A 27,957-nucleotide genomic window follows, 5' to 3' on the forward strand; every position below is an offset into this window, starting at 1 on the left:
CTGGGTTCTTGGTGCTTCCTCCTGCTTGTGTGGTCTGCAGAAAGAGAACTCTGCCAATGGTTTCTGCCAAGTATGTTCGAAACGACCTTCAGTAAATACATACCACAGATACTGTGGGTGCTCTCCGCCCACATACACACGAGAGGGTTTTCAGACTGACTGTTACCCCCCCTTGGCCTTTTGGCTAAGATCAAGTGCGGAGAAAGAGTGTCGACTTCTTTCTCAGAAGGATTTTTACTTCTTTAGCTTTTCAAACTCACCTGGTTGACAGTACCTGGAGGCAAGTCACACTGCTACCTAGCACAATACATGCAAGGGTTATCAGACTGCGCCGCTGGCGGCTTGGCTGGGAGCAGGGGGCTACCGCTGCTCCTCGCTCATCACTGTGCACACATTGTGCGCAGCACAACACAGCAGGAGTGAGCATCTGGTCTTGTGGGTAAGATACCGGCCGGGACACTCACACTCCTCTGCAGAATGCCTGCGTTCGAGTCCCGGCTCTGTTCCCGATGGCAGCTTCTCGTTAATGTGCGCCCTGGGAGGCAGCAGGTGATGGCTCCAGTCCCTGGACACTTTCCACTCACATGAGACCTGGACTGAGTTTCTGGCTTCGCACTTTGGCCTGGCCCAGCCTGGGCCATTGCGGACATATGGGCTTGAACTAGGGAACTGGAGCTATCTCTGTTTCTCAAACACCAATTATCCATAGGATTTAATAAATTGTTTAAATTTTAATAAATATTTTAAATATAAATTTAAAAAATTATTTGAGAGGCAGAGTGACACAGAGAGAGGAGAGACAAAGAGAGAAACAGATCTTCTGTCTACTGGTTCATTCCCCAAATGGCCCCAACAATGAGGTCTGGGCTAGGCTGAATCTAGGAGCTTGGAACTCCATCCTGGTCTCCTCTGTGGGTGGCAAGGGCCCAATAACTTGAGCCACCTTCCACTGCCTTCCCAGGCATGTTAGCAGGGAGCTGGATTGGAAGTGCTGACCAGCAGTCCAATATGGGGTGCCTGTGTTGCAAGAGGCAGCTTAACCTGCTGTGCCACAGTACTGGCTCCAACTATATATATGATTTATTTGAAAGGCAGAGTTACTGAGAGAGAGAGAGAGAGAGAGAGATTTTCTATCCACTGCTTCATTCCTCAAATGGCCACAATGGCCAGGGCTGGGCCAGCAGCTTCTTCTGGGTTTCCCACATGGATGCAGGGGCACAAGTACTCGAACCATCTTCCACTGCTTTCCCAGGCGCATTAGCAGGGAGCTGGATTGGAAGTGGAGCCGCTGGGACTGGAATTGGGCTGGTGTGGCAGGCGGCAGCTTAACCTGCTGCGCCACAGTGCTGCCCCCCTAACTGTACTTTTTAAAAGTGTTACATAACACATCACAGAAACAACAGCACCATGTCCCTTTGGGGCTTCCAAGAGAGCACAATGTGAGACAGATGCCGCAGAGTACAGGTGACACAAACTGATGCAGCAGGTAATTGATAACTATGACAAACAGGGCTTCTTTAACGTACAGCGTAATTTTAGAGCTGTGGAATCTGATGTGCAAAAGCAGCATGCATGACAAATATCGTCACATCACTTTTCTTCATGGCTCTTGCCTTTTTGACACCTTCTTGTTCTGTGCATATCTCCCTGGCTTTCAGCTTTGAAAAATGAATAAATGAAATTGGGAGGAAGAAATCTATGCAACATACCTCTTATGAAACAGGGAAAAGAAAAAGAAGCTACCAGGATTCCGTCTCCTTCCTAGGGAAAGAATCATCCAGAAACTAGGTGTTTGGCTTTTTCAGAGTAGTGTTAGAACCAGTCTTCCAGGTACTATTAAGAAGTTGGGGGGTGGGGGCTGGCGCTGTGGCATAGCGGGTAAAGTCACTGCCTGCAGTGCCAGCATCCCATGTCGACGCTGGTTCGAGTCCTGGCTGCTCCACTTCCCATTCAGCTCTCTGCTATGGCTTGGGAAAGCAGTAGAAGATGGCCCAAGTTCTTGGGCTCCTGCAACCACATGGGAGACCTAGAAGAAGCTCCTGGCTCCTGGCTTTGGATCAGCACAGCTCCAGCCATTGCAGCCATTTGGGGAGTGAACCAACTGATTGAAGAGCTCTCGTGCGTGCGCACTCTCTCTCTCTCTGCCTCTCTGTAACTCTGCCTTTCAAATAAATAAGTAAAAAAATTTTTTTAAAAAATGAAGAACGGAGAGTGGCCTGGAAGGACTTAAGTCACTTACATCAGCTATTTCTAGAGGATTGGAATGGAAAGGAGTGATAATAATTATAATTGTTGATTTGTCTTTACATATCTTTGACTTCATTTGTGACATTAAGTACGTATCATTTTTATAATAAAAACCTTAATAAGGAACCCTGTTAAAGTAACTCTTGTTACTTTATTTGTACATAATGCATACAGTTTGTAACATTAAAAAGAATCAGTGAGCTCACCACAGACTGCAACTCCCAAGTCTAAGGACTGGGCTGCAGCAGCAGTTTTGCGGTAGCCTCTGGGGGTTTATGACTTCTCTTGGCCTGAGCCCCTATTCCAGGGGATGGCCTGGTTCACTGCCCTGCCTTTACATGTAGGAGCCCAAGGATGGACTGGAAATGGCAGGTGTTCTACTCCCAGGAGCGCCCACACAATCCGGCTGTCCTTGGCCTGCTGGGGTAAATCACTGACTGCAAGGCTCCCCCACCAGCTCCTGCCCCACCGTCCAGGGGAGGGCACGGCCTCCCACCCTCCTCTGGAGCCTCTCCCGGGCCTCTCCTCTCCCGGCTGCAGCACGTCTCCAACTGGGCACCACTGACATGTTGGGTCCGGTGACTCTGTGGTGTTGGTGCTGGGATCCCTGGCCTCTACCCACGACTTGCCAGCAGCACTCCTTGTGCCTAACACAAACGTCTCTAAACATTGCCAAGTATCCCCTGGGGGACAAAATCCTTCTCCCCCCACACCCCTCCCAGGATGAGAGCCCACACGGAAGCCAGAAGGTATTTTAAAAATGCGATTGCATCATGTCAGTCCTGCACCGATAACCATGCACCATGTTCCTGTTAGACTAGAACCTGAGCTCCCGTGGTGACTCAAAGGCCCTCTAGGAACTGGCCCTGCCTGTTTCCGTCCCCTCTCTGCCTCTCACACACGAAGCTCCAAGCTCTCCCGTCTTCTCTCGGGGACGTTCCAAGCTTGCTCTCACGCACCCTTCGCACTTCTCTTCCTCCAGCCTAGGGCGCACCCCGCTGAGACCCCTGCGGTGACCACACAGGTCTCAGCTCCACTGTGGCCTAACCAGCAAGGCCTTCCCTGTCCATCCCTCTGTACCACCACTCTCTGCCTCTTTGCCCGTCAGCCTCGCGTGCGGGCTTTGTCCCGCGTGGGGAGGCCCAGGGCGCGGCTCGTGCAGGAACCCAGGAACCGCGGCTGGGCTGTTTCTCACACCGACGCGCGGGCTGCCTCCAGGAAGCCAAAGGCCACTGGGGCACCCGGCTGGACACAGGAGGCAGCCTCGCCTCCTTTGACGCGGGAGGGCACGAGGGAGCCGCTTCCTGGAAGGCGAGGTGTCCACACTGGGGTGAGGACGGCTTTCCCCCAAGGGCCGAGGCCATTCTATAGGTGTTGAGGGGACCGCTCAGCACACCTCTGCGCTACGTCACATGTTGAGAAATGACGTCACAGCAGCGAGCTGCCGCCTAGGCGGCAATGCCACTACACGCTGACGTGAAACACCTCCAAACACGGCGCTCCCCGGGCCGCAGCGCCCGGCTCGGGAGCCCGAGGGGGCGGAGCCAGCAGCGATGGGCGGGACCGCTGTCCTCCCAGCGCGGCTGGGCCCGCCCCCGTATCCCACAGTGCCCCGGGGCCGGAAGCGGGCGGCCGAGGCTTCCGGAACTTCCCCAGCCAGACTGGGCAGAGTCTCTGCCGAGCCGGTGAGGAGTTCGCGTCTTTCCTAGTTATGGCCGCCGCCGTCGCCATGGAGACAGGTGAGTCGCGCTCTGAGCCGGGCGGCTCCGCGGGTAGAGCAGTCCTCCGCCCGGACCCCTTCTCCTGCCTGCCCGGGCCCCCTTCAGGCCTAAGGGAAGGGGCTTGGAGTGGGACCCGGGAGGCGAGAGAGCTGTTGGAGCATCTGGGAAGGTGCGGCAGCTTTGCCTTTTTCAGAGTTTGGTGGCTTCGCACATGTTTTCTCCCCGCTTGCTGTTCACTGAGCGACCCCACCTTCGTCCCAGCGTGGGTGGGACTGAGGGACAGCACTGGTATCTTTTCTTAAAAAAAAAAAAAACAAACTAGTATAAAGAGAACATATTGCATAGGTACAGTTCCAGGAGACCCATACTTCCCTCCCTCCTCCTCCCCCCACTCGCCTTCCCTCCCCTGCTTTTCATTTGTTGTTGCCAAGGCATACATTTGATACAGTCTATAGTCTCGGCTGATGTCGCCACGAACCGTAATACCGAGCCAGTCAAAAGTAGGAAGACCACCAGGAGCATAAATGGGCTAAAAATGACAGTCGTGTCACGAGACAGCACGTGGGTCTGCTTCCGCGGGAGCTTGCATGAGTTTGGGGCGCCCTGGACCGACTTGCGTTATCCTGTCGCTGATGCTGCCACTCGGGGTCTTCCCACGCTCCGCAGTCTCCTAGCTCGCACTCGGAGCTCCTCACCGCCATCCACAGTAGTTACAGTGTATTAATAAAGTACAGGGCGGCAGACTGTCACCCCCACCCTATCACTCACTGCTGAGATGGCTCCAGTGACCCACCCGAGGGAGGTCTCCTGCCCAACTGTGTTCCCCTTGTCTCTGATGACTTCTCTTCAACGTTAGAGGAGATTCTCACGGCCTTAATCAGCGTTCCCCTTTTCTTAGGTTCCTAAGGAATTATGCCTTCTGGCTCAGTGTTAACTCGGGGTTCCTCGCTGCTGTTTCCTTTCGACACATCAATGTTGTATTTAGTCACCTTTATTTTGCATGATTTTTGCTGTCTTCTCTCCTAGATGATGCTGGAAATCGACTTCGGTTTCAGTTAGAGTTGGAATTTGTGCAGTGTTTAGCCAACCCAAATTACCTTAATTGTAAGTTGTTCACCTAATTAAATTGAATAGCTATTAACAAGAGTTGCAGTTCCTAATAGTATCTACTTTTATATATTCTCAATTGAATGGAATTGCACTTAAAGCAATTCTGTAGCTGTAACTGAGCAAACTAGGACTTGTGTGCTGGTGGTAGTCCAAGCATCCATCTGACCTAGGTGTTTTTTTTTTTTTTTTTTTTTTTTTTTTTATGCCTTTCAGTTCTTGCCCAAAGAGGTTACTTCAAAGACAAAGCTTTTGTTAATTATCTTAAGTACTTGCTGTACTGGAAAGAACCAGAATATGCCAAGTATCTAAAGTAAGTTTAATTTTTTGTAATCCTCGGTGTATGTATGTTTTACTAAAACCCAAAACGTGGATACGTAAATACTTCTTAGTTTCACACTGATAAAAATGTGTGTTGAAATGCTCGTTCGGTTGTCACTGCCTACCTCTAGCTTGGATTCCTGCAAAAATCACTCACTGTTGACTCTGTTCTGCTCTTTCCTTCCTCCTCACTACCTCACACAAACCCAATAAAGCAACACGATTCTCTACCCAGAAGCCGACTTGGTCCCTGGGAACTGTAACTCAGAAAATGCTGTATGTTACTTAGACCTGGGTGGCCCTCCCTGACAGATGAAGTCTGCGGCCCGGCCGAATCTGGCCCAGTCTTCTTGACCTCCTCTCTTACCAGTCTCCCCATTTCTCTGGGTTTCTGGTCCTCAAATGCAGCGACATAGCCATTGACTGAGAATAAAAGATCACACAGAAGTACGTGTGAGGAAGATGCATGTAGGGTTTTCTGGAGGATGTCACTGTGTCTTATAGCAGCCATCTTTGTGACCAAATGCTTCGCATTCAGTAACTAAAAAACACCGCACACTCACAACTGTTTCCGTACACATGCCAGTCCTTCAAAAAGTAATTGGAAAATGGGTCCAAAAGACGAGTTTGTATTGGTGCAAACAACTTTTGGAGTCCATGTGTAAGGGATTTCCAGAAGTTCTTGAAAAGATATGTAATATAAAAAAACCAAGTATAGACTACAAGCTTTTTATATCCAAATAAGCTTTTAATTCAGGTTTTTCCACAAACTTTTTGAACTATGGGTGTGTGTGTTTGCCATTCAAGTTGTTCCAGAGACACTTTGACTTGAAGGCCAATTAAATTTGCAAGGAGCATATTATGACCAGAAACCTATTCCCTTTCAATGCGGAAGGCTGCACTTACTACTTTGCTTTGTATTAGCCAGGTGGTTGGAAAGCAGTGGTGAAGCTTTTCAAATTTTTTTAAAAATTATGTTATTTGGAAGGCAGACAGAGGGAGAGAAAGAAGTCGCCCATCTGCTGGTTCACTCCCCAAATACCCACAGTAGCCATGGCTGTGCCAGGCCAGAAGCTGGGAATCAGGAATTCAGCTTGCATCTCTCATATGGTGGCAGGGGCTCAAATACTTGAGCCATCGTCTGCTGCCTGCCAGGGTGTGCATTAGTAGAATGCTGGAATCAGGGCATAGTGGGGACTTGAACCCAGGCACTTCTATATGGGGAGCAGGCATCTTCATCCAGACCAAAAAAAATAAATAAACCTTTGCTTAGACAAAGGTTTGAGAGAAAAATGTTATGAACTTGCTCTCTATCCAAGTCACTTTTCTTTGTTAAATAACATTTTATTAGCACTCCCATCCACCAGTTCGCTGCCCAGATGCTCACAACGGCCCAAGCTGGGCTGCGTTGAAGTCGGAAGCCTGGAACCCCCATGTCCAGGTCTCCCGTGTGGGTGAAAGGGACTCCGGTGCTTGAACCATCCCCTGTTGTCTCTAGGGCGCGTGTTAACAGGACGCTGGAATTGGGAGTAGAGTGAGACTGGAGCCTCGGCACTCCAGTGTAGAGAAGAACCCAGATTCCCAGCTACTCTTAAACATCAGATCTGGGGTTCCAGGTCTTTAGCCTCCCCACTCAGGCTCTTGCAGGAGCTGGAAGCAGCTGGCTCTCGTAGGCACTTTCCATTGCTTGGCGGGCCTCCCTCAGCGAGGACAGGCAGCTGTCGTGTGTCACTCAGGTGTAGTTTTCTTGACCCGTTTCTCGAGTGCCATGGCTTCCAGACATCTTGTGAATGCACTGAGGATATCGGCAATTGTGTGGTAACGCAGTTGAGCCATCCGCTAAACACGGGTCTTCAGCAGTGGGCAGGGCACTTCTCCCACGTGGACGTGGCACTTCTATTAACTGAACTTAGGGTGACATCACTTTTCAGGGTGGGGTAGGGCATTACACTGTGGCATGCTGGGTGCTTTCTGCCAACTAAAATCCTTCCGGTCTTTTCATCAGTGATGCTGACTTCTCTTGTCATATCTTACATTTTTTAAATTGATGCAGAACTTTTGTGCCGCTTCTGTTTCCTCATATTGACTTGTAGCCTGTCAGAATATTCACAGTCTATCCTGTCGTCTGTACTGTGAACACTGTTTTCTGTTTCATACAGCAGACGCTCATTGCGTGTCCAAGTTCCAGTTGTAGACTCAGTGCTACCTGAGGCCATTCTCTTGGTCATCACTTTCATTTATTTTACAGTGAGAAACTGAACCTTAGAGAGGTTAAGTACCTGTTCAAGGCCCAGATCTTTTTTTTTTTTTAAAGATTTATTTATTTATTTGAAAGAGTTACACAGAGAGAGAAGGAGAGGCAGAAAGAGAGAGAGGTCTTCCATGCGCTGGTTCACTCCCCAGATGGGTGCAACAGCCGGAGCTGCGCTGAGCCGAAGCCAGGAGCCAGGAGCTTCTTCTGGGTCTCCCACGTGGGTGCAGGGGCCCAAAGACCTGGGCCATCTTCCACTGCTTTCCCAAGCCATAGCAGAGAGCTGGATCAGAAGTGGAGCGGGCGGGACTTGAACCGGCACCCATATGGGATGTTGGCACTGCAGCTGGCAGCTTTACCCGCTATGCCACAGCACTGGCCCCCCAGATCATTTTAACTGCCTTGTTGCCATGAAAAGGAATTAGCCAGGGCGGCTGTGAATGGAGCTGCTCCCAGTGGTTACAGCAGTGTGTGTGTGGAGTGTAGTCCGCAGACCTTCAGTATCTTGGAGGGGCAGCATGTTACCAGGCCCTATTTCATGTCTTCACACCAGCGAGTTTCATTCAGGAGCTCAGGCTTTGCTCCAAACATACCGAGTCAGAATCTCATCTGGAGACCTCACTCATGTGTATGTCACGTGTGCAATTCTGGCTCTGCATACTCCCTACCCAATTGAATTATTTCAATTTTACATCAACCTGAAATAATTTCGCTTAACAAAATAGCTGGGAGAACAAAGAGAATTCCTGTGTATTCTTCATCCAGGTGTTGTACATAGCCGCAGTACGGTGGTCGGAATCAGAACATTGTCATTCAGGTCTGACCAGTTGTCCCTCGGGGGCCTGTGTGCAGTGCAGTGTCCACACTGGGCTCACGTGCTGCATTTTGCCGTCAAGTCGTCTTAGTCTTCTGTAACCTGAGTTCCTCGCTCTTTATGTTGCTGATTTTTCATGGCCGTGACACAGAAGTGACACTCTATCCTGGGCATATCAGGAGTCGCATGACATGGTTGTGCCACCACTGCTGGTGCCACTTTTGATTGGTTGAGGTGGTGCCTTCCAGGTTTCTCCACGCAGAGTTACTATTTTTTCTTGTGTGTTCAGTATCTTATGGGGAAATACCTTGAGACTATGTCAATATCTTGTTAAATAAACTCTGGCCTACTAATTTTAGCATCTGTTGAAGAAACTTGTTGGAAAGGATTTTTACTGTGATAATTTTCTAACTCCATCATTCTACCTTTGTTTACTAACTGGAACTACTCTAAGGAAGGACATTCCCCTTTACTCCATCCATTCATTTAAACATTATATCAGTATAGACTCCTGGGTTTTTTTAATTCTGTGGATTAAAATAGTGTATTTTATTGCTCTATAATTATCCCAATTTGGCCACTGAGAGCACTCCCAAGGTAACAGGGTACTTTGCCATAGCCTCATCGGTGTTGACCGCCTCCTTTCTTCCTGGCTCTCCATGATCTCCAGGCGTGGCTTGCCCTTGCCCTGTCCCAGCCATGGGCTCCGCCATTTCTCCCATGTCATTGCTTCTGGGACCCGTGTCTGTGTGCTGTGCCTTTGGTACACACAGGCACGTGTGTTTCTGTATCTGTATATATTAAGAGCCACGAGTGCAGGTTTGAAGTAAAAACACAGGGTTTATTCTAACCTGCTCCCTTTCCTTATCTGTAACTCCTCTTCTGATAGCTACAAATTCGGTTCTCATTAACCATGGTATATATGCTTGGAGTATATATAAACTAACCTCAGAATTGCTAGGTCCCAGGAAAACTTGAGTACCGTATCTGTGTATAGTTCTTTTTGCCTGACTCACTTTTAAATAAAAAGCTATCTTTTGATCACTGTTGATGGAAAACCAATAAACAGCTGCCAATTAAACACAAATTACCAAACATGTGCTAGAACAGCACGATTTGTCCCCAAATTCTGACTCAGCTTACTGTCCCTGTGTTGTGTGGTCTTGGGCAAGTTATTTAATCTTACTAAACTTAAATGTTCTCAGTTTGGACAATTTTACGTAATATTGACTCTTGATGACTAGTGGAGAATCCTACGCTATCAAAACACAGGTTATTTTTAAGTTATGTTACTAGAACTCATAGGCTACACAGTCGTGTTGAGTAACTGAACTGTAAGTTGGTATTGACTTCAACCATGTGGCTCATTAACGTATGAACTTAAACCCAGGTACCCTCAGTGTTTACACATGCTCGAACTGCTTCAGTACGAACACTTCCGGAAGGAGCTCGTGAACGCGCAGTGTGCGAAATTTATCGACGAGCAGCAGATCCTGCACTGGCAGCACTATTCCCGGAAGCGGATGCGCCTTCAGCAAGCCTTGGCAGAGCAGCAACAGCAGAATAATACGTCAGGAAAATGAGGAGCTGGAAGTGGACCAGGCTCAGAGGACATGTATATAATGTATGTTTGTACAGTGAGAACAGACTTCCCTGCCTCCTTCACTGTGGACACACCTAGCACCTTCAGTGTGCTTTCTAACCCAACTAACTTTTTACTGTAACAGAGTATTTCTGTTAAACCAGATTCTTCTACATTGGTTTCCTGAGTATGTTTTTATTAGCATTTGATGTAATCAGCTGAATTCAGATGGGAGAATTAGGTGCTTTAGAACAGCTTAAGGAAGTAGTGGGGCATGGAGCGGGGTAGGGCCAAATGTCCTGACTGTTCGGGACACAGAGTGGTACCTTGGCGAGTCCCTCTGCTGGAACCTGTCTGTCTCAAGGAGAGGACTGGGATCAGGGACCTCCTTAAGTAACGGAGCGGGAGTGCGCGAAGATTCTTGGGTCCTGCAGCAGAGCAGATACCGTACCAGCACCTGCTTTGCAAGGCAGCTTTAAGAATCAGTGGTCTATCGGTGACCCAGAACGGGCAGGGAGAAGTTCGGTTAACTAGAGTGGACTCTTGACCTTCAACTACAGCAGCGACAAGGAACGGGAACTACTCATACTTGCGCTCCTTTGGGAAAGCTAACAGTTACTTGGCAGGTACCACAAGTTGGGCACTGTGTGAAGTGCTTCCCTGCGTTCTCATTTCATCCTTGCTTCTAAAGGAAGAAACAGGTTCAGACAGGTACTGCCCGGCTTCAGAGCCCAAGAACAACGCTGCCTGCGGCAGGCAGACGGACAAGGCCCTGGTCTGCTTACGGTCGACATTCCACAGCCAGAGGAGGAGGTTTGGGGGGAGCAGCTGCTTTGCGCTCAGGGGATCTAAGGTACAAAGATCTGTGCCCCTTCAGTAGAGCTTGGAACTGTTTACTACACTCTGCTAATAATATGTTCCTATCATTGTCACTCCAGATAAAAAAAAAAAAAGACTTAACTGAAATAAGTTTTTTTTTTTTTTTTTTTTTTTTATTTGACAGAGTCAGAGAGAGAGAGAGAGAGAGAAAGGTCTTCCTTCCGTTGGTTCACTCCCCAAATGGCTGCTACGGTCGGTGCTGTGCCGATCCAAAGCCAGGAGCCAGGAGCTTCTCCTGGTCTCCCACGCGGGTGCAGGGCCCAAGCACTTGGGCCATCCTCTGCTGCCCTCCCGGGCCACAGCAGAGAGCTGGACTGGAAGAGGAGCAACCAGGACAGAACCAGTGCCCATATGTGATGCTGGCACCACAGGTGGAGGATTAACCCAGTGAGCCACGGCGCTGGCCCCTCAGTTAAATCTTTAAAGATTTTCATGTTACAAGCAAACAAAAAGTTCATGAGTATTTAATAGCACTGATTAAGACGTACACTGATTTTTTAATATTTGTTTACTGCTAACAATGAATCCAAAGCAAACATGCATTTTTTTTTCATACTACAGCAAATCAGGAGATCAAGACACAACTGCCATCATCAAATATTAATCTTCAGACAACAACATCTCCACGAGGTTGGCCTGGAGACACTCAGATTCTACCAGCTTCTGAGGCTGTAAGAGAAGTCAAACCTTTGTTAGAAAGTGTCACTAGGAGTGGAGATCTGCCCTGAATGACAGGGATCTCAGAACACAGAAACTAACGAGTTCTAACAAGGTTCATGAAACAGGACATTTTCCTGATGATGAGTCATTAAAATACCTGGCTCCCGGGGAGTAAAACAGGCAAGCTGAATGCCCTGCGCTTCCTCCCAGACCTTTAATTTAGACTCCTTTGGGGCATGACTGAACTAGAGGAGATGCCCTTTGCTTTAAACTGGAGTTGTGGATTAAACAGGAAACCACTGGTGCAGGTGTTTCAAGAATTATGAGTCAAGGAGTTAAAACCATGAAAAAGGCCTAGTAAATACTTGGCATTAAGTCGTTTCTCGGGGGATGCACAGCCATGTTGTATGTTTGTACTGCACTCCATAAACGATGTGGCGTTTTGAGATGAGATGTCAAGATCTTTTTCAAATGCGGCAGGACAGGATAAAGAGCTGAGTGACAGCCCGCCCCATTAGAGGTGCACTCACCGTTCCGTATTTAAGTAGTGTAGGCACTGCCGTTACTTTCAGCTTTTTTCTGAAGTCATTATTTGGATCTTTCCAACTATTCCAAAAAGAAAAAGTGACACGAGAAATTCCACTTAGGTTAACAGTTGATGGGTTCTACACTTCAGTCTGTCCATAATCCTTGTTCTCGTAAACATGTAATAAAACACCCTGAGGCCCACAATTTATCTAGTGCCCTGTGCACGCAGCAGAGGGAAAGTGTGCTTTCGCGGAGGTATGGCGAAGACACACTCCGTGGGAAGAGTGAGGCTCTGAACTTGCGCCAGGCCAGATGCGCTCAAGTGCCCTGTCAGTCACGTGGCCGGGGGCGGGTGCGGGTGCGGGTCTGGGGGCGCGGCACAGGCCGCCACTTACGAAGATCTGTCCCCCACTTGGCAGTAGATGAACACGCATCCCTTCGTGGCATGCTTCAGCGCCTCCTGAACGACCGGCTCAGCTTTTTGAAAAGAATGCAAAGGACAGGATGACCCCCAGCTCCACACCCCGTCCCCGCCCCCGCCCCCAGCTTGGGAAGTACTCGGACTTCAACCCGACGGTGGTCAGGCGACCGAGGAGGTCAGCGCACGGCGAGTCCCAGTACCGACCGCCCCTCGCCCGCCCCTCGCCCGGAGCGGGGAGACCCTGGGGGCAGGGGAAAAGCGATCTCAAGGGAACTGGGGCCCCAGGCCATCTGTGTAGGGTGTGCACGCCTCGCGGGCCTCCAGGACCGGGATTCCTCTATGATCCCTGCCCTCCGGCGGCCCCGGGGTCCCGTCCCGGCCTCACCCTTCACGCAGTCAGGGCACCAGCTTTTCCCTTCGTCGTCCTTAGAACCGGAGAAGTAGGCGAAAATGGTTTTGTCCTTGTGCTCCTCCACAGCCTGGTTGAACTCCTCGAAGCCAGAAACGCGCACCTCCTCGTAGCCAGCCATCAGGTTAGCGCTCGGCCGGACGTCGCCCAAGTGCTCTGGTCCCGCGGCCGCGGGGCGGGACCCACGTGGGGCGGGGCGACACCGCTTCCGGGTGGGCGGGGCGGGCGGGGCATGCGGAAGCCGGCGTCGCTCTGACGTGCTACGGGGGCCTCCGAAGGCCATAACTCCCCGCACCGCCCTCCTTTTCTCGTTTCTCAGATGTTTCTGACCTAACTCCACTCTCAAACCCAGGTTTATGCCTTATTTTGGTGCAGGTCCGGACCGCATGGACACAGGCTACAAAACCTATCTCCACGCTGCACCTGGACCCTTAAGTGTTCAGGAGCCTCAACGGCTCCCAGGCAGCCCCGCGCCTGTTGCTATGGCGACTGGGCGAGCGGCCGGAAACGAGGCCTAGTTGGCTCCCCTAGCCCCCCCGCGCCTGCCTCCGAGTAGCCGCGCCTCGCCCCAGGCCAGGTGGGCTGGGGTCGGAGCTGGGGGAATTCTGGGAAGCTGCGGTAGAAGTCTTGAACCTCGGGGGGCAGGAGACCTCGACCCGGGCAGACCCCGCTTAGCTCCTTTCAAGGCTTTAGGGCGACACGGGGCTGGGGGGCGGGCGTCTGAGACTGGGCGGGGGCGGGCTGGGTGGGAGGCTGTGAGGGAGAAAGGCTGCGAGGGCGGGAGCCGAGCGTGGGAGTGCGCGTGTGGAGAAAGTGCCCCGGGGGCTGTGTCGGGGAGGACGGCAGTGGTCCTGGGGCTCGGTGAACCGGGCGATTGGCCGGGCGGCCTGGCCCTGGCTGCCTGCGCGCGGCCGAGCTGGCGGCAGAGATGCCGGGTCGCTGCGTGGGGCCCAGCAGGTCCGGGCGGGCGGCTCGGCGGCCGTGGGGGAAGAGAAGGGTTGCAGGGACGTCTCGAGGATGTGGAGCCCGGCGCCAGGCGAGGTCCTCGGTGGGCGAGACGCGCTGTGCGGGTGCAGAGAGGTTGCAGGACCGTCGGCGGCCTAGGGGAAGGAGACGAGCTGTGCAGACAGCCGGCCCCGCGCGCGCGGACGAGGCTTCGGGGACGCCTGGGGTCGTGGGCTCGAGCGAGGCTGCAAGCGACCCAGGGGCTGTGTGGGTGAACGGAGCTGTGAGGCAGCCCGAGGTGGTGGGGCCGGCCGGGTCCGTGTGGGTGACCAGGTCTGGGGAGGACGAGTCGGACGACAGGAGTCCCCGGGTGTGCGAGAGGAAAGGCCGTCCGGGCTCGGTGGGGCACGAGAGCATCCTGGAGCTGTGGCTGAAGGTGCAGGCCATGAGGGCAGCGTCAGGATGCGGGCAAGGAAGCCGGGTGGAGCTGCATCCCATGCCTGCAGGAGAGGGGCCGGTGGAGAGGGGTGTCCCTGGCCGGGCGTCCTGGGTGGAGACGAGCCGCTGCGGGCTCACGGGGCCCTGGGTGAAAAGCCAGGCCAGGGCCTTCCCGCGGGCCGCCGTGCCGTCCACGGCGGACCGGTTAGGAGGTGGCCAGAGAGCCTCCTGCGGCTGTGGGCAGGGCCAAGCCGGGAGAGTGCCTTCTTTTGTGGGTGCTGCTGGGGCTACAGAGACGCGTTCTGGGGTTGCCCCACACCTGTTGGAGAGGGGACAAGCTGCAGGCGTGCCTAAGGCTGGGGGGGTCCCAGGCCCCTGGGGAAAAGGGCAGCCCGAGGGAGTGCCTGAGGCTGCGGTGTGGGGGAGAGGCTGTGGGGGGACCCCGGGTCTGTGGGGGAGGGGGCCGCTAGGGCAGGTTCCTGGGGCCCTGGCCCAAGAGGCCACCTGTGGGGATACTCCAGGTTTGTGGGGAAGGGAACAGGCCATGGGCGTGCCTGATACTGTGGGGGTCCCCAGAGTTGGGGAAGAGGAAGCAGCCTCTGTGGGGGTCCCAGGCATGTGGCCTGGGAGGCAAGATGAGGCCGTGGGCTCTGGGGGAATCCCTGGCTGGTGGGGCACGGGACAGCCCACTGGGATGCCTTGTGTTGTGGAAGAGGAGGCTTGCTGCGGGAGTGACCCTGAGCTCAGGGGAAGGGGGCGGGCCATGTGGGTAGAGACAGGCTCTGGGGGCGGCCCGGAGCCCTGGGGAGCTCTACGGACCGGGGAGCCGTCTAGTCCCGGTGGACAGGAGGCTGGTTCTGGGGGTGCCCCGGGCCTGTGGAACATGGAACAGGCCACGGCAATCCCCAGGGCTTTGGGGAGGGACACAGGGCTGTGGGGAGCAGAGCAGCCAGTGGAGGTGTCGCAGGCTGCAGTGGTATCAGGAGCCATGGGAGAAGAGACCAGCTCTGGTGGTGTGGCGGGGCTGTGGGAGAGGGAGCAGGCTCTGGGGGTGCCTCCAGAGGTGCCGGGGCTTGTCGGGGGGGAGGTGTACAGTGGGGATGTGTGGGAACGGGGGCAGGCCACCGGGGAGCAGGAGGCTAGCTGCGGGGACGGCTCCTGTCCGTGCGGGGGGAGGCGGGCCAGAGAGGGGTCTGAGACAGCTGTGGGTGTGCCCAGGCACAGGGGTGCCACCACGGGGGGCTGCGCAGCACTGGGGGTGCCTGCCACAGTGCCTGCCGCCGTGTGGGCAGCTGACCCCATGTGGCAGGAGGGCAGCTCCAGACGCGCGCCGAGCCTATGGAGGATGGCTCAGGCTGCCACAAGACCCCCAGTGTCGGGGGGCCCTGTGGAGCGGGAGCCTGGCTCCGGGGCTTTCCTGGGCTCCTGGGGGAGGAGACAGGCTGTTGGGGTCCCTCTGGTTCCTGAGGTGCTTGGACTTGTGGGGGAGACCGGCTCTGAGGATGTCCCAAGGTGCTGGAGAAGGCGGCAGAGTGACAGGGTTCCCATGGCCACTGAGGGGCCCGCAGCTCCCGGGACACCTGCTGCTCTGGAGGCGGAGACTGAGTCTGGGGGTCTCTCAGACCTCCTGGGAAGGAGGCCGACCACTGGAATACCTGCGACGGCAGGGTTAGCCCCAGCCGGGGGGGTGCCCGTGGCTCCCAGGACCCCTGGGCCCGTGCAGGAGGAAGCTGGCTGTGGAGGCTTCTTCGGTTTGTCAGGGAGGAGGGACAATGTGGAGGGCCGAGCGGATGCCAAGGGCCCCATGAGGGTAGGGCTGCCCACCCCTGCGAGGTTGCCTGGGCCCGAGGGGGCGAAGAGCGGCTCAGGAGGCATCTCGTGCTTACTGGGAGGGAGGCCGGCTGCAGGGGTGCCCGTGGCTGTGGGGGCCGAGGGACTCTCAGGGTGTGTCCTGGACCCATTAGGGAGAAGAGAGACTGCCGAGGTGCCTGCGGTTGCCCTGGGGGTGCCCGTGGCTTCTGGGGTCCCCGGGTCGACAGTGGGGTGTGCTAGCTCTGAGGGGAGCTTGGGCATGTGGAGAAGGGGGCCAGCCACTGAGATGCCCACTGCTGCTGGGGTTCCTGGGCCTGTAGGGGGGGAGATGGCCTCCGGAGGCGTCTCCAGCCTGTGGGGGAGGAGACACAGTGGGGCAGCCCCTGGGGCTGTGAGGGGGTCTCTGCCTGTGGGGGTGCTCGCGGCTGTAGGTGTGCCCACGGCGGGGCGTGCGCCTGCTGCAGTGTGGGTGACCGCGTCCACAGCGGAAGAGGCAGGTGTGGATGTCTCAGACTTGATCGTGGGGCGGACTCAGGCCACAGAGGGAGCGGGGCCTTCACAAGAGGGTGCTCAGGGACGGGCAGGGAGGGGCCGGGCCGTGGAGGTATCTCCCAGCTGTGGGCATGGGGCCAGGCTGTGGAGCTTCCCTCGGCCTGTGGGGGAGGCATTGGCCTCGGAGAGCATGCCGGGAGCGTCAGGGACAAGTACAGCTGTGGGCGGACCCCTAGCTTCCAGGGACGAAACGGGCCCGAGCCGTTTCAGAGATGGTCTCCAGCAGAATGGGGGGAGGCAGGTTGGAGGAGTGTGTGGCCTCAGAGTGAGGGGGCGTGGTTTGGGAGAGACTTACGTCGGGGAGGACAGGTTGAGGGGGCCAGTGCAGTAGTGTGTGTAGAGAGAGCGTTGGGGGGGTGTCCTGGGGCTCTGGGAAGGACCAGGTTGGGGGAGTAGGTGAAGACACAGGCTGTAGGGGTGTGTCTGGATGCGGGGAGAGACGCCTTTGTGGAGATGCTTCAGGCTGTGCAGGGATGGAACGGGAGGAAATGGACAGATCTTTGAGGATAGGGTACCAGGACTTTACATTCAGGGGAGCAGTGTTGGGGGTGTCCCTGGACTTCCTGTGTGTGTGTGTGTGTGTCTATGTTTGTGTGTAGGTGTAGGTATAGTGTCACCTGAGGTATCCTGGAACCGTGGGGATCCCTCGCTTTCTCCTAGTGGAATGGACCATTGGGTGTTTGGCACGTGGTGGAAGGAGTCGGGGGAAAGGACTGAGCACGTGGAAGTTCCTGAGGCCGTGGCCCCGACTCTGCAGACCACATGTTGCTGCTTCCGCCCCCACCTGTGCTGGTGGCAGGCTGGCTGGGACCGCCTCACTCATGTGCCTCCCATCTACTTTTCTGATCACCTCTACAGCCTCAGAATAAGCGATCGTGGACGGCTGCCTTCACACGTCTGTCTAAGGAAATCCTGTCTCTAAACCTTGCATTTATTCAAACGCTTGCATTAGGGAGTTTTTTTTTTTTGTTTTTTTTTTCCTTTCTAACCTGGAATTTCCCAATTGATTTACTATAGGTTTCTTTGAGACAGATTCCCCCAGGGCATTTAAAACTAGACAGTTCACAGAATATCAACTTAGAACACATTAAAATTGTCCGCTGTGCTCAGATCATTGAGTTGTGAAAAATAGAAGAGCAAGACAAAGCCCTTGTCTTCAAGGGACCCTGTCTAGCCGGGACGATGAGACGTAACCCTGTGCAGTAGGTAAATGGCGGGAGAGCACGCGGCGTGTGGTCAGCTCTGAGGGAGGGGATCATAAAGTGTCCCGTGTAGCAAGGCCTTCAGAATTGGCAGAGGCAGTGACAAGGGTGTTTTTCGGCTTCTGGGGAGATGGGGAGGTTGCAGATCGAGAGACCTTTCAGCCAGTGAAAGGCAGATCCTGGGTTACACCTAGGAGTTCTGAGCCTGAGAGTCTGCAGCCGTCCGGAGTTCTGTGCACGTAGGCCCCCGTGGGAGGGAAGCAGTGCGCTGGTAGTTAGTATGTCTGTAAAAGCCACCCTGTGGGAAACTGCTAGTTCTCTGTAGCCGAGCTCTGGTGTTCTGCGTTTTCCTGGAGACCCTTGAGATTTGAAAGAGTGTCTCCCTATTGTTTTGAAAACAAGAATTTCAGGGGCCGGCGCTGTGGCTCACTTGGCTAATCCTCCGCCAGCAGCGCCAGCATGCCATATGGGCGCCGGGTTCTAGTCCCAGCTGCTCCTCTTCCAGGCCAGCTCTCTGCTGTGGCCTAGGAAGGCAGTGGAAGATGGCCCAAGTGATTGGGCGCCTGCACCCGCATGGGAGACCAGGAGGAAGCACCTGGCTCCTGGCTTCGGATCGGCACAGCGCGCCGGCTGTAGTAGCCATTTGGGGGGGATAACCAATGGAAGGAAGACCTTTCTCTCTGTCTCTCTCTCTCACTGTCTAACTCTACCTGTCAAATAAGTTAAAAAAAAAGATTTTCAAAAGTGTGCTTGTTTTTATCATGAAACTATTATATACTTATCCTTAAGCAGTCCTCAGCATGAGGTTGCATGGGCTAATTGTGGAATCTTGCTGAATGAGCATGGCCGTGGGTTTGAGCTGTGCCTTTCTCATGTTTTCAACACTGAAGGGCTGAAAACAGTCTTGTTTCTTTTAGGAACAGTTTCAGGGAAGCCTGCTGCCCTATGACAAGGCTGTCAGTGTTGTTCTGCGCTCTGACATGATGGGACCGAGCCAGCCAGCCTCAGCCTATGTTCATCTAGCATCTGGTACCCAGCTCGATGGGAGCGGTGACCCCAGGAAACCTCCAACCCAGGTAGTTCTGTGTTTTTATTATGAAACATTTCAAACATAAGGGTTGGAAGACAGGGCAGTGAAACCACTGTCAAGATTTTCTATCTACGTAGCCATGTGTCTCTAGAATGTTTGTAGAGCCATTTCAGAGTAAGCCTCAGACGATGTGGCACTGGCTCTTACAGACTTGTGTTTGAGAATACTTCCCCTAAAAATCGGCTCTCCTGTTTGGCGAACAGAAACGTGTTTCCCTGACAGGATGTAGTGAGCGGCCCTCACCAGCTTCACTCAGCTGTCTCCAGTGTTGTGTGACGAGTGTCTTCAAGTCAGGGAGGGGATGGGTTTGCAGTGCACACCGAGCTCCTGCAGGTTCTTCCCTGCGTATGTAGCCCTTGACCTGGTCCCTCCAGAAATCCATCCAGTCATCCGTTTCATTTTTTGACTCATTTCAGACTATGATTCAATCCATTCTTTGTTTACTGGTTTTTCCTTTTGATAGAAATTTTGCATCAGAAACTAATGCATTAGAATGTGCACTGCTTGTGTGAGTTCTGACAAATGTCTACACATGCGCCCACATACCTCTGTTGAGATTCAGGAAGTTTGGGCTCTGCACCGTGGTGCAGTGTGTTAAGCCACTGCTTGTGACACCGAGGTCCCATTTCGGAGCATTGGTTCAAGTCCCAGCTGATCCATTTCTTCTTTTTCTTTTCTTTTCTTTCTTTCTTTTTTTTTTTTTTAAAGAAATTGAGTGTTAGTTTTTTTTTTTTTTTTTTTTAAAGATTTATTTATTGGAGAGCGGCAAGATGGCGGAATAGGCAGGGAGCACACTATTAGTCCGGGGGGAGAGAAAGTTTAATATAAGTGGAGATACTGCAGGGTCAAGGAAGAGTAGGGGATGAAACAGCAGAGGAAACTCTTCCGGAACTAGTGATTCACAGTGGACCTGCGTAGAGAGCGTGGGAGCCCAAGTTTGGGACACCAGCGGCAGACTCAACACACCAGCGCTGGAACGCGAGGTGAGCCGAACTTCAATAGCCCGAGATACCAGCAGGCAAGCGGAAAGAGGAGGCTAGAGGGAACGAGGCTTGAAACTCCGTGGGGAAAAGTTCACCAGGCGAACTAGAAGAGAGATAGGAAAAAAATAAAAAAAGTGACCGGTGCAGACACAAGTTTCTCTCTCTCCGCTCACCTCTCAAAGCTGAGCAAGACAGAGCAGGCGCCATTTTAGACATACGTCATAAGCAGGGCGACATCAGGTCTGCACCAGCCCTGAGCCTAGCAGAAAAACCTGACTCTGGGGGGAGGGGTGAAATAACAGGAGATTAGGATCTAACTTGGCAACCCAGTGGGAGACTGCAGGAGAATTGGAGCCCACACTGAGGGCAGCAGAGATTCCCTGTGTGGTCCTTGGGAAAGAGCTTCCGATCTCTGGCTCCTGTGGGTATATCATTTGCCTGCTAACTACCTCCAATTACGTTCAGCCCTGCGGAATTACTTCCCTTTTAAATCAAAAAAAGAAAGAGAGATTTACCACACCTAACCTGGGAGTGTCATCTTTGACATACCCTCAACCCTGAGGAACCAAACACAGCTCTCAGTCCACACTCATCTCAAGCCTCTAAGGCTCCACTGAAAGCAGACAGTCCACTTAATATAGAGCCATAGTGTAACAAAAAACACCACAGTGAAGAAACCAAATATCTCCAACATGCCAAACAACAAACGCAAAAACCAAACTAACAAGAACAAGGAAGACACTATGATGCCCCCAAATGAAAAAGACACCCCAATTCAAGATTATGAAGATGATGAGATAGAAGAAATGCAAGAAGCGGATCTCAAAAAATTGATAAGAACATTAAGAAGTTCTCAAAAACAAATTCTTGAACTACAGAAATCCTTAATGGACAAGATAGAAAATCTCTCTCGTGAAAGTGAAATATTAATGAGGAATCAAAATGAAATGAAACAACTAGTGGAACAAGAAACTCTGATAGTGACTAGAAATCATAATGAAATGAAGAATTCAATAGATCAAATGACAAACACATTAGAGAGCCTTAAAAACAGAATGGGCGAAGCAGAAGAGAGAATATCAGACTTAGAAGACAGAGAACAGGAAAGGAAACAGGCAAACCAAAGAAAAAAAGAAGAAATTAGAAATCTAAAAAATATTGTCGGGAATCTATAGGATACTATTAAAAAACCCAACATTCGGGTTCTAGGAGTTCCTGAAGGCATGGAGAGGGAGAAAGGAATAGAAGGCATTTTCAGTGAGATACTAGCAGAAAATTTCCCAGGTTTGGAGAAGGACAGAGGCATCTTAGTACAGGAAGCTTATAGAACCCCTAATAAACATGACCAAAAGAGTTCCTCACCACGACATGTTGTAATCAAACTCACCACAGTGAAACATAAAGAAAAGATCCTAAAAGGTGCAAGAGAGAAATGTCAGATTACTCTCAGAGGATCTCCAATTAGACTCACAGCAGACTTCTCATCAGAAACCCTACAAGCTAGAAGGGAATGGCGAGACATAGCCCAGGCACTAAGAGAGAAAAACTGCCAGCCCAGAATACTATATCCTGCAAAGCTCTCATTTGTGAATGAAGGTGAAATTAAGACTTTTCATAGCAAACAGAAACTGAAAGAATTTGTTGCCACTCATCCTGCCCTGCAAAAGATGCTTAAAGATGTGTTACACACAGAAACACAGAAACATGGTCATCGATATGAAAGAAGGTAAAGGAAGGAAACCTCACAGCAAAAGATCACAGGAAGCTCAATTTCTCTTTGACATAGAATTAAACTCTGATGCTCTGTTAAAGCAATGTGTTAAAGTAATCTATTATGTTCTCTTGATGTCTGTTAAATTCTAATTGTTCAAAAACAGCTGAATTTTTATTAAGAGCTATGGGTTATTTAAATATGTGCTTTTTTCAAAAATTTGAATAATCACCTTGTAACAATGATCAAATTTGGTCTATGTTATGTCATGATTTTAAGAAATCTTATTTCAACCAGATATTTTGGATTTTGAGCCTTCTCGGCATTCTTGACAGGCATTCAAAAAATCAAAGTTTCAAACAATCTGGTCTCTCAAATTTCCAGTAAATCCTGGACTTTGGTTTTTCCAGTTTGGGCCCAACTGAAAAAATAGAAGGACCTATGTCTCTCATCTTATAGAGACACCAACTAATCAGTCTATTTGGAGTATATTAGAAGGACTGTCAAGATGTGATGTGGTACCAGACTTTAAGTTTCTATAATGGAAAATGCTATTAATACAAATGTTTGAGAATTAAAAAGTCTAATGATCTTGTGTTACTAGACATGATAGTTATCTTAATGAGAAAGCCCCAGAGGCCTAAAGGGTTAAATACTTGTAAAATCCTACAGGTGCTTTCAAAAATACTGTGACGTAAGCAAGTGCCTCTTGTTGGTTGATGAGTTTATAATTTTAAACATGGCGACTTAAAGTCTTTTGTCATCCACAGTTATATATGATGTGCTGCTCATAAAATAAAGCGTTGTTGGTTCGGTGTTTAGCTGTCCTCCTATAGGTTCCTATGGACTTTTTCCAGCCACTTTTATTGTATTCAGTACTTTGGGATGGCTCTGTAAACAGATGAAGCCAATAATGTATTAACAGTACCAACTGAGAGAAAGTATGGTTAACTGAGGTTACTAAAAAGAAAAAGCAATTCAAATCAATTGGCAATCTACAAAAAGAGTTAAAGATTTTAAAAGCTATTATTAAAATTGCTATATTGGTCTATTATGCTATATTATATGTGTGTACATATTGTATGTCCACATGGGGAAATTTTATTAAGAGTTTTATTTTAAATGGCTTATAGATAAGATTGTCCATAAATTTAAGCTGCTAAAATCAATCAAAGATACATTTTAATTTGAGTGACCTGAATCTGTGTATCATATATTTTAAACGTGTTTGTAGAAAGAAACTAAAAACATTTTAGATGGTTGTGCTTAAGTTTACTGGTTAAACAAACTACACCATGTTAGATATTTAAGAGGTGTTTTCAAATACATGATTCTTAAAATTTATAGAAGGCATTGGACCTTCTGGTAAATGTTTTCTTAAGTTGTTATCTAATGGTTGAAACGGTTTGCTAAGTATTCATGTGATATTGCTATTGTCAGCAAGCGATCTAGGACTTGCTCCCTCATTTCTCTATTCTAAGCCCAACTTGTTCTTTCATTTCTCTATTCTCTTCAAGGTAGGAAACTAATTCTATTATGAAGGAATCTTTAGGATGCACAATTTAATCTTTAGACCTTATAAAAGAGATGGCTAACATTTTTCTGCAATAGCATAGCCAAAATAAGAACTTAAATAATAATCTCATAGCTAGATTCACTTCGCCATCAGCCAAGTATACAGTAAGTAGAAAAAACCTCCCTTTCAGACCAAAGGGAAAGAAAGTTTTAAATTGAGAATATAATTTTCCTCATGGGCATTGTCTACCTTAGAAAAACTACTACAGAACATGCCTGTGACTATAGACTTGTAGTTCAGGCCACCGAAGATTAGAGATGGGACACGGGCACTCCCTTGACTTGCATCCTCTGGTCTGCTTTAACACAAACCAGGAGGAAAAGAAAGCTAGGCATCAGAAGCAATGGGTGGCAGGCCTTTTAATGGCTGATCTGTACAGTGATCTGCCCTCAAGGAGACCCAACAGGCCAGTCCACTGCAGTGGCTTTCAATGTGGTAAGCCTGGGCTTCAGCAGAAGTCAGCTTGTGAAGAGCCCTGGCAGCTCTGCCAAGAGTTGGATCACTGGAAATGGACCTGCCCTGGAGTCGAAGGATGCCCAGGTCAGAGCCACAGATCTTATTGGCTCTAAGCTGAAAAGCCCTTCACTCAGCCCAACTTCCAAAGTGACCACTGCAGCTGAGGGTATGGTCAAGTAGGGTCAGCAACATTGCAGGCAGAACTGTAAATTTCTTGTTAGAGATGCCCCCTGGCTTTACCTGGCCAGCTCTCCTCCCAGGCCAGCCAAGTACTGAAAGTCAACAGAGTGCCTTCCCCTAGGAGGTTCACACCTCCCTTAGGATATACCCCATGTGAAGAGATAGATAGGTCTGGGCCTCTGAATTTACAAGGCCTAAAGCCCACCAGATTATTATCAAGCCCCTTCTATCAGGTTCTATTTGCCTCTCAATCAGAAAAATTACTTGTAGCTTAGACAGCACCTTTCTTAGCTCCTCTAATAATGACTCTGTCCTTTGTTCTAGGCCCTGTCTAGCACACTTGGGCCTCATTCCTTTGTAATCATAACCTCTACTCTACCACCAATGGCTCTACTCCCAACCTGTGTGTACTGATGGTCCTCTTCCCCACTTAATGCTGTATAATTGTTCAAACCTGGTAAATGCCACTCTTAGGATCATTGGTTACTATCCTCACTTTGTCTTTTATGACCTTGTCTAAATATGATCAGAGTCGGCAAACTTGGAAGGCTTCCATAGCCTTGGCAACTCATGACGACAGCCTAGGATGGTTACTGGCGCCATAAACTAGAGTGTCAATTTGTTGGGTCAACAACAGGAGCCACTGTGCACTTGCTCCTCATGTGGGATCTCTGTCCTTAATGTGCTGTACATTGTGATTTAATGCTATAACTAGTACTCAAACAGTATGTTTCACTTTGTGTTTCTATGTGGGTGCAAACTGTTGAAATCTTTATACTAAATTGATCTTCTGTATATAAAGAGAATTGAAAATGAATCTTGATGCAAATGGAAGGGGAGAGGGAGCGGGAGAGGGGAGGGTTGCGGGTGGGAGGGAAGTTATGGGAGGGGGAAGCCATTGTAATCCATAAACTGTACACTGGAAATTTATATTCATTAAATAAAAGTTAAAAAAAAAGATTTATTTATTTATTTGAAAGACTTATACATAGAGAGGAGAGGCAGAGAGAGGTCTTCCATCTTTAGGTTCACTCCCCACCCAATTGGCCACAACTGCCAGAGCTGCGCCGATCCGAAGCCAGGAGCCAGGTTCTTCTTCTGGGTCTCCCACGTGGATTCAGGGGCCCCAGGACTTGGGCCATCTTCCACTGCTTTCACAGGAGCATCAGCAGGGAGCTGGAATGGAAGTAGAGCAGCCAGGACTCTAACTGGCACACTTATATGGGATGTGTTGCTTTGCAATGCTGACCCTTGAAACTATTTAAATATCTTCACTCCTCAAGCTTTGACCTACTAGTTATAGCATTCATTGATGATTTTTGCCTGAGTCAGTTTTTTATTATGGTTGGCAAATGGTGATTTCTAATTTAACTCTTCCCTCCATATTTATTAGTTGGCTAACTTCTGTCAGGAAGGACTTTTCCCTTGTCTTCATATTTATGTATTTATTTTGGTGCAGGCGTCTAGATTTTTACTGTGTTTGATAGGTTATAGTACTTTACTATTATTACTTATTTTGAAGCACCAGTGGCGTCTGACCTGGCCCGTGCCATTCACTGCCAGTTGGCCCTGTTACTGCTTGGATGTGACCCCATCAGTCCTTGACCACCTTATCTCTCTCTTCCTTTATTGACTATGGATTTTAAGGTATAGTTAGACTTTGCTTATAACAGTTCAAAGAAGAATTCATCTATATATTTTTTCTAGTGCTTCTAAAAAATTCTTAAGGTATTTTAAGTTCTTTTTGCTTTGAGGGGAAAGTTTACCTCTGAGCTCTAAGTTTCAAGAACTGTTCACCAATCTGTGCACCTTGTGGATGGTAACCAGTTGTTACGGAGGTTTTCAACTACTTTTTTCCAAAGTACTTTCCTGAAGTTTTACCAGTGGGTTTTTTAAAAAAGATTTATTTATTTGTTTATTTGAAAATGAGAGTTACACAGAGAGAGAGGTCTTCCATTTACTGGTTCACTCCCCAATTGACTGCAATGGCCAGAGCTGCGCCGATCTGAAGCCCAGGAACCAGGATCTTCTTCCAGGTCTCCCATGTGCAGGGGACCAAGGATTTGGTCTATCTTCCGCTGCTTTCCCAGGCCATAGTAGAGAGCTGGATTGGAAGTGGAGCAGCTGGGACTGGAGCCGGCACCCATATGGGATGCTGGCACCACAGGCGGTGACCTTACCCACTATGCCACAGTGCTGGCCCCACAGTGGGTTGTTTTCATACCTTTCATACTCATTGGTGTACCCATGAGTGTACCCGTGAGTGCACCCGATTGTGTTGTGAGAGTTGGGGATGCCATCTCCAGACGGGGGCCATGGAATTCCTTGGCTTCAGTCCTAAGGCTGTTTCCTCATCTTTACAGGTCCATTCTGGAAGGTCCAGGGAGGATAAATGAGTTTTTTAGTTTGAAAGCCATAAAGTTTTTCCTTTGCCTTAGCAGTCCCAAAGCAAATAATTTATCTAAGGAAATAATTTAAAAGGAAATGTGCAGAGATACTAATTGAAGCACTGTTTGTATTAGTGGGGAAAGTGGATGTTTCCTAAATGTTAGCAATGTTATTGTTAGGTTAAATATGAAAAGGCCATGCACTGGGTTTTGGAAAATGCAACCATGAAAAATTATAAGAATAATAGGGAGATGGAAACATGTTTATGTTCAAATGTAAAACAACACCAAGCTTGTGTTGTACTGATACTTGACAGAAACCTGAGCCTGCATAAGAATGCACAGGGGGGCATGACTGGTACAGGAGGGAACATACATCCAACACCAGATGCAGTCTCGGGGGCCTGAAGCTCTGGTGGGCGGCTGAGAACTAGAGTTGGAGGGCTGGTGTTTTGTTGAAAGGCCCAGGAGTCTGTAATTGGAGGGTTGGGAATTGTATTGGTTGCTGCTAGAAGCTCTCTGGGTTGACGTTTAGAGGAGGATCCCGTAACGATGCTAGTGGCATGAGGATAGCACTGTGGGACTTGGGAGTGTGGGGCAGAGCTAGGGCAGTGTGAGAAACCAAAGGGCGTGTGAGAGTGGCCAATTCTATCAGTGCAACAGAAAAACAGCTCTTAGCACTGCTAATCCTATGGATGAAATTTAGAAACTTGATTATGGATCTCTGCCAACTGTGCAATACATTATTTTTCTAAAGTGTGCTTACTTTTACTTTTTAAAGACCCAGCTGCAGTTTAATAGGGATGTTCCTACACATTCGAGCAACTTGGCAGTCCGATATTCTTGCCCACATGGAATTAGAATTGAGAAACTGAAGCATGCGTGCAACGAGTCATACCATTGTAAAGACTCAGATTTCCAAGTTGGCCCTGACGTGAGCGGCTCTGTTTCGTTTTCTGTCATATCAGAAGAAAGACTTAGCTATGCTGTCCAGCTAGCCAAAAGAGACGTGAAACGAAGACAGTTTGAAGAACACATCAAAGAACTTCAGCGCAGAAGTAAGCCCCAAAGCTCTGAGAAGTGCGGGCACACTAAGTGTAAAACACCTGACCACAGGGCGGAGACGAAGGAGCCAAAGAGTCGAGAAGCCTGTCAGGGCAGCCAGCAGCCGTCCAGAGCGGGGATTCCCAGCTCGGGCGCCAAGGTGCACCTGTACGCGTCCCAGCCAGGGCCGGCAGACCTTGACGGGCTGAATTCACCACCCACCCGGGACCCGGGACTTCAGGCACGTCCCAGGACAGGGGACCACAAAAGCTTTGGTGAACAGAAGAGCCTGCTGGAAGTCCAGCGACTCCAGAAGGAACTGAGCAATTGTATCCATCAAATTGAAGAGGTAACTAAAAAAGGTAATGAAAACTGCATGAGATACAGCGAGTGTGAGAATAGTTCAGATACATTCCTTCAGTACCCCCGCCCCGCCACTGAGCTCCACTCTGCCCTGTGTGTTGGTTTTCTGGGTGGGCACTCATGGCAGAACAGCTGGGCGCTGTCCCCAGAGGCCAGGGAAGCAGCTCCTGCCCTGTGGCTGCTGAGAGCCCCTGCCTTCTGAACCTGAGGTCTTTGGCTACCCAAGAGTGAGCTATCTTGTAATAGTTTCCCTCTTTATGCAGAGTTCCTTCCGGCAA

The 27,957-nt window shown here is 50.1% G+C and overlaps 4 protein-coding genes across 10 annotated transcripts in view; 3 read left to right on the forward strand and 1 right to left on the reverse strand.

Annotated features, from left to right (window-relative positions):
• The first annotated feature begins 3,876 nt into the window (after nt 1-3,876).
• Nucleotides 3,877-11,266, forward strand: MED31 (mediator complex subunit 31). 2 transcript variants are annotated; one of them, XM_062216948.1, is made up of 5 exons: nt 3,877-3,986; nt 4,995-5,072; nt 5,292-5,388; nt 9,852-10,085; nt 11,047-11,266. In XM_062216948.1, the coding sequence occupies exons 1-4, from the start codon at nt 3,959-3,961 to the stop codon at nt 10,042-10,044; spliced, it is 396 nt and encodes a 131-aa protein (XP_062072932.1). In that variant the 5' UTR covers nt 3,877-3,958; the 3' UTR covers nt 10,045-10,085; nt 11,047-11,266. The 2 variants fall into 2 exon arrangements, with proteins under 2 accessions (XP_062072932.1, XP_062072931.1); XM_062216947.1 differs by lacking the exon at nt 11,047-11,266 and having other exon boundaries at nt 3,878-3,986; nt 9,852-10,216.
• Nucleotides 11,267-11,412: 146 nt separating this feature from the next.
• TXNDC17 (thioredoxin domain containing 17) lies at nt 11,413-13,131 on the reverse strand. The gene is made up of 4 exons (XM_062216949.1): nt 12,917-13,131; nt 12,506-12,587; nt 12,113-12,188; nt 11,413-11,591 (listed from the first exon to the last, which is right to left on the reverse strand). The coding sequence occupies exons 1-4, from the start codon at nt 13,059-13,061 to the stop codon at nt 11,523-11,525; spliced, it is 372 nt and encodes a 123-aa protein (XP_062072933.1). The 5' UTR covers nt 13,062-13,131; the 3' UTR covers nt 11,413-11,522.
• A 291-nt stretch (nt 13,132-13,422) lies between these two features.
• Nucleotides 13,423-17,029, forward strand: LOC133746868 (collagen alpha-2(I) chain). Its single transcript, XM_062175107.1, has 2 exons — nt 13,423-13,440; nt 13,857-17,029. The coding sequence occupies exons 1-2, from the start codon at nt 13,423-13,425 to the stop codon at nt 17,016-17,018; spliced, it is 3,180 nt and encodes a 1,059-aa protein (XP_062031091.1). The 3' UTR covers nt 17,019-17,029.
• KIAA0753 (KIAA0753 ortholog) overlaps nt 13,435-27,957 on the forward strand; it is a 64,835-nt gene continuing 50,312 nt past the window's right edge. For 2 of the 6 annotated variants that reach the window (XM_062216940.1, XM_062216942.1), the window contains exons 1-3: nt 13,435-13,517; nt 18,807-18,965; nt 27,054-27,678. In XM_062216940.1, the coding sequence (XP_062072924.1) occupies nt 18,870-18,965; nt 27,054-27,678 (721 nt within the window). In that variant the 5' untranslated portion in view covers nt 13,435-13,517; nt 18,807-18,869. Of the gene's footprint in view, nt 13,518-17,091; nt 17,894-18,806; nt 18,966-19,898; nt 19,963-27,053; nt 27,679-27,957 lie in introns of those variants that run through there. The other 4 variants (XM_062216946.1, XM_062216945.1, XM_062216941.1 and 1 more) reach the window with 3 other exon arrangements.

Source organism: Lepus europaeus, chromosome 18, assembly GCF_033115175.1.
Source record: "Lepus europaeus isolate LE1 chromosome 18, mLepTim1.pri, whole genome shotgun sequence".
Classification (NCBI taxonomy): Eukaryota; Metazoa; Chordata; class Mammalia; order Lagomorpha; family Leporidae; genus Lepus; species Lepus europaeus.